The 10,891-nt window shown below is 41.5% G+C and overlaps 1 protein-coding gene across 1 annotated transcript; it reads right to left on the minus strand.

Annotated features, from left to right (window-relative positions):
* Nucleotides 1–8,686: 8,686 nt before the first annotated feature.
* LOC129559182 (olfactory receptor 1f45-like) lies at nt 8,687–9,625 on the minus strand. The gene has a single exon (XM_055430727.2). It carries the CDS (start codon nt 9,623–9,625, stop codon nt 8,687–8,689), a length of 939 nt encoding a protein of 312 aa, XP_055286702.2.
* Between the last annotated feature and the right edge of the window lie 1,266 nt (nt 9,626–10,891).

Genomic DNA, 10,891 nt, shown 5'->3' on the forward strand with positions numbered 1-10,891 from the left:
TTTGGCCTTGGAGCACGGAGTGAAGCAGGGCAAAGGCTAATAGAGTTTTGTCAAGAGAATGCACTGGTCATAGCAAACACCCTCTTCCAACAACACAAGAGAAGACTCTACATATGGACATCACCAGATGGTCAACACCGAAATCAGATTGATTATATTCTTTGCAGCCAAAGATGGAGAAGCTCTATACAATTAGCAAAAACAAGACCAGGAGCTGACTGTGGCTCAGATCATGAACTCCTTATTGCGAAGTTCAGACTTAAATTGAAGAAAGTAGGGAGAACCACTAGACCATTCAGGTATGACCTCAATCAAATCCCTTATGATTATACAGTGGAAGTGAGAAATAGATTTAAGGGACTAGATCTGATAGATAGAGTGCCTGATGAACTCTGGATGGAGGTTCGTGACATTGTACAGGAGATAGGGATCAAGACCATCCCCATGGAAAAGAAATGCAAAAAAGCAAAATGGCTGTCTGAGGAGGCCTTACAAATAGCTGTGAAAAGAAGAGAAGCGAAAAGAAAAGAAGGAAAGGTATAAGCATCTGAATTCAGAGTTCCAAAGAAGAGCAAGGAGAAATAAGCAAGCCTTCCTCAGCAATCAATGCAAAGAAATAGAGGAAAACAACAGAATAGAAAAGACAAGAGATCTCTTCAAGAAAATTAGAGATACCAGGGGAACATTTCATTGAAAGATGGGCTCGATAAAGGACAGAAATGGTCTGGACCTAACAGAAGCAGAAGATATTAAGAAGAGGTGGCAAGAATACACAGAAGAACTGTACAAAAAAGATCTTCATGACCAAGATAATCACGATGGTGTGATCACTGACCTAGAGACAGACATCTTGGAACGTGAAGTCAAGTGGGCCTTAGAAAACATCACTATGAACAAAGCTAGTGGAGGTGATGGAATTCCAGTTGAGCTATTTCAAATTCGGAAAGATGATGCTGTGAAAGTGCTGCACTCAATATGCCAGCAAATTGGAAAAGGTCTGGACTGGACTGGAAAAGGTCAGTTTTCATTCCAATCCCAAAGAAAGGGAATGCCATAGAATGCTCAAACTACCGCACAATTGCACTCATCTCACACACTAGTAAAGTCATGCTCAAAATTCTCCAAGCCAGTCTTCAGCAATACGTGAACCATGAACTTCCAGACGTTCAAGCTGGTTTTAGAAAAGGCAGAGGAACCAGAGATCAAATTGCCAACATCCGCTGGATTATGGAAAAAGCAAGCGAGTAGGTCCAGGAAAACATTTATTTCTGCTTCATTGACTATGCCAAAGCCTTTGACTGTGTGGATCACAACAAACTGTGGAAAATTCTGAAAGAGATGGGCATCCCAGACCACCTGACCTGCCTCTTGAGAAACCTGTATGCAAGTCAGGAAGCAACAGTTAGAACTGGACATGGAACAACAGACTGGTTCCAAATAGGAAAAGGAGTACGTCAAGGCTGTATATTGTCATCCTGCATATTTAACTTATATACGCATTAGTATACTGTATTGGTGTTTTTCTTTCTGGCTTACTTCACTCTGTACAATAGGCTCCAGTTTCATCCACCTCAGTAGAACTGATTCAAATGTATTCTTTTTAATGGCTGAGTAATTCTTCCCTGGTGGCTCAGAGGTTAAAGCGTCTGCCTCCAAGGTGGGAGACCCGGGTTTGATCCCTGGGTCAGGAAGATCCCCTGGAGAAGGAAACAGTAACCCACTCCAGTATTCTTACCTGGAGAATCCCATGGACGGAGAAGCCTGGTAGGCTACAGTCCACGGGGTCGCGAAGAGTCGGACACGACTGAGTGACGGAACGGAACGGAATACTCCATTGTGTATATGTACCACAGCTTTCTTATCCATTCGTCTGCAGATGGACATCTAGGTTGCTTCCATGTCCTGGCTGTCATAAACAGTGCTGCGATGAACACTGGAGTACATGTGTCTCTTTCAATTCTGGTTTCCTCAGTGTGTATGCCCAGGAGTGGGATTGCCAGGTCGTATGGCAGTTGTCTTTCCAGTTTTTTAAGGAATCTCCACACTGTTCTCCATAGTGGCTGTACTAGTTTGTATTCCCACCAACAGCGTAAGAGGGTCCCCTTTTCTCCACATCCTCTCCAGCATTTATTGCTTGTAGACTTTTGGATAGCAGCCGTTCTGACTGGCGGGAAATGGTACCTAATTAAAATTAAAAGCTTCTGCACAGCAAAGGAAACTACAAGCAAGGTGAAAAGACAGCCTTCAGAATGGGAGAAAATAATAGCAAATGAAGCAACTGACAATCTCAAAAATATACAAGCAACTCCTGTAACTCAATTCCAGAAAAATAAATGACCCAATCAAAAAATGGGCCAAAGTACTAAACAGACATTTCTCCAAAGACACACAGATGGCTAACAGACACATGAAAAGATGCTCAACATCACTCATAATCAGAGAAATGCAAATCAAAACCACAATGAGGTACCATTTCACGCCAGTCAGAATAGGTTCACAGCAAAATTGAGAGGAAAGCACAGAGATTTTCCATATACTGTCTGAACCCCCAACATGTACAGATTCTCCCATTATCAACACACTCCACCTGAATGTTACATTTATTACAGTCGTTGAACATACATTGGTACACCATCATGACCAAAGTTCATAGTTTACATTGTCCTTCACTCTCATACATTCTCTGGATTTCAGCAAATGTTTAATGAGGTGTATTCATCAGTATTATACCATGTGGAGTATTTTCACTGCCCTAAGGATCCTCTGTGTTCTGCCTATTCATCCATCTGTCACTGCTAACCTCTGGCAAGCACCGACCTTTTTACTCTCTCCATGGGTTGGCTTTTCCTACCATGTCATTCAGTTTGCAATCATACAGTAGGTAACCCTTTTAGATGGGCTTCTTTCATTTTGTTGTGTGCATTAAAGGCTCTTCAATTGTTTTATGGCTTGATAGATGACTTTGTTTGTTTAGGTTTCTTGCACTTAATAATAGTCTCTTGTATGGATGTTTCACAGTATTTATCTATTCACCCACTCAGTTCAGTTCAGTTCAGTCACTCAGTCGTGTCCAACTCTTTGCGACCCCATGAATCACAGCACGCCAGGCCTCCCTATCCATCACAAACTCCCGGAGTTCACTGAAACTCATGTCCATCGAGTTGGTGATGCCATCCAGCCATCTCATTCTCTGTCGTTCCCACCTCCAATCCCTCCCAGCATCAGACTCTTTTCCAGGGAGTCAACTCGTCGCATGAGGTGGCCAAAATATTGGAGTTTCAGCTTTAGCATCAGTCCTTCCAATGAACACCCAGGATTGACCTCCTCCAGAATGGACTGGTTGGATCTCCTTGCAGTCCAAGGGACTCTCAAGAGTCTTCTCCAGCACCACAGTTCAAAAGCATCAATTCTTTGGCGATCAGCTTTCTTCACAGTCCAATTCTCACATCCATACATGATCATGGGAAAAACCATAGCCTTGACTAGACCCCACTCAAGGATATCTTTATTCCTTCACCTTTTGACAGTTATGAAGAAACCTGCTGTAAACATCCATGCCTAGGTTTTAGTGTGAACCTAAATGAGTATTTGGGTAAATACTAAAGAGTGTGATTGTTGGATTGCACAGCAAGAGTATGTTTAGTTTTGTAAGACACAGCCAAACTGTCCTTCTAAATGACTGTGCCTTTTCACATTCCCAGCAGTGAATGAGAGATCCTATTGTTCCACATCCTTGCTAGCGTTTAGCATTATCAGGGTTCCAGATTTTAGCCATTCTAATATGCCTGTAGTGATAAAGTTTATTTTTAGTGGCTAACATTATCTCAGCACAGTTTAATAAATAACCCATTGATTTGCAAAGCCACCCTTTTTAATATAGCAAATTTATTTACACATGGGTCTGTTCCATGACATTTATGCTGTTCTACTGTTGTACATGTCTATTTTTGTACAAAATAATGTTATTTTTAAAAATTATTTATTTTTCTAACTTAACTTTCAGTTCAGTTCAGTCGCTCAGTCGTATCCGACTCTTTGCAACCCCATGAATCACAGCATGCCAGGCCTCCCTAACTTAACTTTAGTGGTAGTAAAATGTTTATAGTACGTTATTTGTGTACTATAATAGTATGGTAGCATAGTAGTTCATACTGTCTGATTTAGAAACTACTCACTCTGATCCTGATAACCTTCTTAGATTATAATTATTAATATATAAACAGGTGTATATGTGAATCATTAATTCTCACAATAATTGCATGAGTTAGGTATTCGTGGCCTCCCAGTTTTCCAAATTTAAGAAACAAAGGCACAGAAAGTTTAAATAACTTGGCCAAGCTATTCAGCCATGAAGAATTGGTTGCTTGGTTTGTGTGTGTGTTTTGTTTTGTTACAATGTTTATGTTACCTTTTTATAAAATTTATTTTTATTGAGGTCACATTGATTTATAACATTATGTGAGTTTCATTTGTACAAAATTATGTGTCTGTTCTGTAGAGTAGACCCTTGACAGTGTGCTCATCACGAAAAATTTAGTTTCTCCAACTCAGATGTAGAGAACAAACTACTGGTTACATGAATACTTAACTCATGTACCTCTTTGGGGAGGTACAACTCAGGAACAGAGAATTAAGAGGTACAAACTGTTACATATAAAATAAACTATAAGGGTATGCTGTACAACATAGGGAATATAGTCAACATTTTATAATAAGAATAAATGGGCATAACATTTAAAAACTGTAAATTACTATATTGTACACCTGTAACTTACATTAATATAATGTTTCAGATCAACTATAATTCAATTTAAAAAGTAGTTGTTATCCATCAACAGAGAGTTGACTCCTTTACCCAATTTTCCCTTCTCACTATTTCCCCTCTGACAACATCTACCCTGTTTTCCATATCTATGTGTTTGTTTTTGTTTGATTTGGCTTGTCCATTTATTGGCATTTTTGTTTACTATTTTTTATATTTCATATGAGTGAAATTGTATGGTATTTGTTTTTCTCCAGCTGACTTATTTCACTTAGCATAATACCTTCAACATGTATATATTAATCCTTAAAAGGTGAAATCCTGCCATTTATGACATCATGGATGGATGTTGCGGGTATTATGCAAGATAATCAGGCAAGAATATTGGAGTGGTTGCTATTTCCTTCTCCAGAGGGTCTTCCAAACCCAGAGACTGAACTCTTATCTCCTGTATTGCCTACATTGGTGGAAGATTCTTTACCACTGAGCCACTGGGGAAGCTGGTAAAAGATGAAATCTTGCCAATTATGACATCATGGATGGATGTTGAGGGTACTATGCTAAGTAAAATAAGTCAGCTGGAGAAAGACAAATACCATACAATTTCATTTATACATGGAATATAAAAAACTAATAAACAAATAACCAAAAAAATAAAAACCCCAAATAAGTGGACAAACCAAACCTAGCAAAAATTAAAACGTACATATGAAAAAAAGTAGACATTACCAAAGTGGAAATAGGGAGAAGGGCAAACTGGGTAAAGGGATCGACTATCTGGGGCTGTGGATAATAACTAATTTTTTAATTGAATTATAGTTAATATACATCATTATCCCCTGGAGGAGAGCATGACAACTCATTCCAGTATTCTCACCTAGAGAATCCTATGGACAGAGGATCCTGGGCAAGCTATAGTCCACAGAGTTGCAGAGTTAGACATGACTGAAGTGACTGAGCACACACACACATATATAAAAAAAGATCTTAATGACCCAGATAACCACGATGGTGTGATCACTCACCTAGAGCCAGGCATCCTGGAGAGTGAAGTCAAATGGGCCTTAGGAAACAGCACTATGAACATAGCCAGTGGAGGTGATGGAATTCCAGTTGAGTTATTTCAAATCCTAAAAGGTGATGCTGTGAAAGTGCTGCACTCAACATGCCAGCAAATTTGGAAAACTCAACAATGGCTACAGGACTGAAATATGTCAATTTTCATTCCAATCCCAGAGAAAGGCAATGCCAAAGAATGCTCAATCTACCACACAATGGCACTCATCTCACACGCTAGTGAAGTAATGCTCAAAATTCCCCAAGCTAGGCTTCAATAGTCAGAGAAGCCAATGGCAACCCACTCCAGTACTCTTGCCTGGAAAATCCCATGGATGGAAGCCCCTGGTAGGCTGCAGTCCATGGGGTCGCTAACAGTCGTACACGACTGAGCGACTTCACTTTCACTTTTCACTTTCACGCACTGGAGAAGGAAATGGCAACCCACTCCAGTGTTCTTGCCTGGAGAATCCCAGGGACGGGGGAGCCTCGTGGGCTGCCATCTCTGGGGTCGCACAGAGTCGGACACGGCTGAAGTGACGTAGAAGCAGCAGCAGCAAGCTTCAATAGTACATGAACTGAGAACTTCCAGATGTTCAAGCTGGATTTAGAAAAGGCAGAGGAAACCACAGATCAAATTGCCAACATCTGTTGGACCATAGCAAAAGCAAGAGAGGTCTAGAAAAACATCTACTTCTGCTTTATTGACTATGCTAAAGCTTTTGGCTGTGTGGATCAAACAAACTGTGGAAAATTATTAAAGAGATGGGAATACCGGACCACCTGACCTGCCTTTGGAGAAATCTGTATGCAGGTCAAGAAGCAACAGTTAGAAGCAGACATGGAACAGTGGACTGGTTCCAAATTGAGAAAAGAGTACGTCAAGCCGTATATTGCCACCCTGCTTATTTAACTCATATGCAGAGTACATCTTGTGAAATACTGGGCTGGATGAAGCACAAGCTGGAATCAAGATTGCTGGGAGAAATATCAATAACCTCAGGTATGCAAATGACACCACCCTTATGGCAGAAAGTGAAGAGGAACTAAAGAGCCTCTTGATGAAGGTGAAAGAGTAGAGTTAAAAATTTGGCTTAAAACTCAACATTCAAAGAACTAAGATATGGTCCCATCATGAAGATGGCAAGTCGGTGGGGAAACAATGGAAATAGTGACAAACTTTATTTTCTTGAGCTCCAAAATCACTGAAGATGGTGACTGCAGCCATGAAATTAAAAGACGCTTGCTCCTTGGAAGAAAAGCTATGACAAACCTAGATGATTGATATGTTAAAAAGCAGAGTCATTTATTTGCCAACAAAAGTCCATATAGTAAAAGCTATGGTTTTTCCAGTAGTCGTGTACAGATGTGAGTTGGACCATAAAGAAAGCTGAGTGCCAAATAATTGATGTTTTTGATCTGTGGTGTTGAAGAAGACTCTTGAGAGTCCCTTGGACTGCAAGGATATCCAACAGTCCATCTTAAAGGAGATGAGTCCTGAGTGTTCATTGGAAGGACTGATGCAGAAGCTGAAGCTCCAGTATTTTGGCCACCTGATGCAAAGCACTGGCTCATTGGAAAAGACCCTGATGCTGGGAAAGATTGAAGGTAAAAGGAGAAAGGGACATCAGAGGATGAGATGGTTGGCTGGCATCACTGACTTGATGGACACACATTTTAGAAAGCTCTGGGAGTTGGTGATGGACAGGGAAGCCTGGCTTGCTACAGTCCATGGGGTCACAAAGAGTCGGACATGACTGAGTGACTGAACTGAAGTGAGATAAGTGAAAAAGAAAAAGACAAGTACCACGTGGAAACACATATCACATAGATCTGGAAGCTAAAAAAATCATCAAACACGTAAATACCAGAATGGTAGTTACCAGGGAATGGAGGAGTGGAGTAGTAAGACTGGTGTTTTTAAGGGTACAAAACTGAAATGAATAGTAAATAAGTCATAGAGAATTTAGTGAATAGTATAGACAGCAATATTGTACTACAATTATAAAACTTGCTGATAAACCAAAACTGATTTATCCCAACCAGTTAAGAGAAAGGAAAATTGTTTAATGTGACAGAGATGGGAAATATCACTGCAATGGAAGTCATACTGGTATATATAAATGGGTCAAAGTAATGCTTTACACACCTTAAATTTATAAAATGTTATATGTCAAATGTATTCAATGAAGTACTTAACATGAATAAAAATGTATTGTTTCTATCTTTAAAAGAGAGCATTCTATTATTGGGAATCACTGTTGTTTAGTCACTAAGTTGTGTCCAACTCTTTGCAACAGTGCAGCACTCCAGGCTCATCTGTCCTCCACTAGCTCCTGGAGTTTGCTCAAATTCGTGACCATTGAGTTAGTGATACTATCCAAACATCTCATCCTCTGCTGTCCCTTTCTCCTTTTGTCTTCACTCTTTCCCAGCATCAGGGTCTTTTCCAATGAGTCAGCTCTTCGCATCAGCTGGCCAAAATATTGGAGCTCCAGCTTCAGCATCAGTCTTTCCATTAAATATTCAGGGTTGATTTCTTTTAGGAGTGACTGGTTTGATCTTGTTGCAGTTCAAGGGACTCTCAAAAGTCTCTTCCAGCACCACAATTCAAAAGCATCAATTCTTTGGTTCTCCACCTTATTTATGGTCCAACTTTCACATCTGTACATGACTGCTGGAAGTGATATATGTTTTTTTTTAATATACTGTCTGGGTTTGTCATAGCTTTCCTTCCAAGGAGGAACCATCTTTTAATTTCATGGCTGCACTCACTGACTGCAGTGATTTTGGAGGCCAAGAAAATAAAATCTGTCACGGTTTCCATATCTAGTTTATTTCAAAAGCAATTAGGTCTAAAAAGAGTCTTTAAAGAAGCTGGGAAAAGGGGATCCTGCTGAGAAGAAGTTTCCTGAGGGCCCCATTCAGATCTCGGTTCCTCAGGCTGTAGATGAAGGGGTTCAGCATGGGGGTGACCATGGTGTACATCACTGTGGCTGCCATATCCCTCTGGGTTGTGTGTGTGGATGCAGGGTTGAAGTAGACCCCAATGATAGTCCCATAGAAGAGACAGACAACACAAAGGTGAGAGCCACACGTGGAGAATGCTTTCCATCTGCCCTGGACAGAAGGCACCTTCCACACAGTCACAGCAATGGGTGTATAGGAAGCCATGATGCACACAAAAGAGATGAGAACCACCGGGCCCCCAAGGACCAACACCAGCATCTCATTGACTTGGGTGTCAGAGCAGGAGAGCTTGATCAAGGCATTGAGGTCACAGAAGAAGTGTGGGATCCTATTGGTGCAAAAGGACAAGTGGGACATCAGGATAGTGTGGACCATGGAGATGAGGTTGGCTGAGATCCAGGGTATCATCACTAGCAAGGTACACCGAAGGACACTCATGATTGTCATGTAGTGCAATGGACTGCAGATGGCCAGGTAGCGGTCATAAGCCATGGCTGAGAGAAGCATGCTGTCAGCTGCCCCAAAGGCGAGGAAGAAATACATCTGAGCCAGGCAAGCTGAGAAGGAGATGGTGGTGAGCCCACACAGATGGTTCACCAGCATCTTGGGGATGGTGGTGGAGGTAAAGCAGATGTCAAGAAGAGACAAGTTGCTGAGGAAGAAATACATGGGGCTGTGGAGGTGAGGGTCCAAGACGATGGCCAGGATGGTGAGAAGATTCCCCAGGCACCCACTCAAATACAGAATGAAGGACAGGCTGAAGAGCACCTGCCTCTGCAGGGGCTGCTGGGAGAGGCCGAGGAGGATGAATTCAGGGACTTGGGTCTTATTGTCCATGTCCAGGCAGTGCTAAAGCCAGAAACAGGGCGTCAACAGTGGGAAGGAAACAGATTACCTCACTGCTCTTTCAAACCATCCCTGAAGATGCATCTCACTTAACCACGCTGAGCCTAGTTTCCCCATCTGTTACATGGGACTAATTTTCCTAATTCCTTAGGACTGTTATAAAGATTAAGTGAGAAAAATAGGATAAGGGGATTGAATCCATAGCTGACATGTTGTATGGACAAACATTTTTATTTGTGGGAACTCTTAGTGATATTATCAAAATAAAAAGTCTTAGGTTAATTAGCTTGATTGTAGCAATTATTTCAGAGTGTATACATGTTTCAAAACTTCAAGTCTTACATCTTAGTTATACACAATTTTGCCAATTATTCCTTAATTAAGATAGGGATAAAAGACATAAAATGAAAATAAACAGGCTAGGCACTTATAGGGTTTGACATTTAAAATAAATAGTAAAAGAGTGGTTAAAGACAAACTCTGAAAACACACCTGGGTTTTAGTTCCAGTTCTTCCACTTACTGGCTGTGTGATTTAACGAAGGTACATAACTTTCTGTGCCTTGGCCCAGACGGTAAAGAATCTGCCTGCAATGCAGGAGACCTGGGTTCAATTCCTAGGTCAGGAAGATCCCCTGGGAGAAGGGAATGGCTACCCACTCCAAAATTTTTGCCTGGAGAATTCCATGGACAGAGGGGCCTGGCAGGCTGTACAGTCCATAGGGTCACAAAAGAGTCAGGCACAACTGAGCGCTTAACGCTTTGGTCCTTTGCACCTGCTGTCTCCTGCCTGGAAGCTTCTAGCCTCCAGATTTACCTCACTTAAGTTGCCTCCACTTCTTCAGGGATCCCTTCCCTGTTCCTCTCCTCTCTTTGGGGTGGAGCCTAGTGGTTCTCATCCTGGCACTACTGACATTTGAAGCTGGATCATATTTTTGTTTGTCGTGCAGACTGTCTTATGTATTATTGTAGGATGTCGAACACCTGGCTTTGACCCGCTGAATGCCAATTGCATTCCTCCTATCTCCAGTTGTAAGGAGCAAAAATATCTTGAATAACACCCCTTGAGCAGGAGTAGAAATTTCCCCCAGTTGAGGATCACTAATCTGGGTTAAACCCTGCCAGACTCTCTCCTCTCCTCAGCATCTATATAAGTTGACTAAGTTAGAGTGGTCCATGCGAGCGCACTTGTGTGCTCAGCCACTTTAGTCATGTCCAACTCTTTCTGACCCCATGGACCATAACCCTCCAGGATCCT

The sequence above is a fragment of the Moschus berezovskii genome, chromosome 8 (assembly GCF_049115385.1).
Source record: "Moschus berezovskii isolate FMDL1 chromosome 8, NW_MosBer_1.0, whole genome shotgun sequence".
NCBI lineage: Eukaryota > Metazoa > Chordata > Mammalia > Artiodactyla > Moschidae > Moschus > Moschus berezovskii.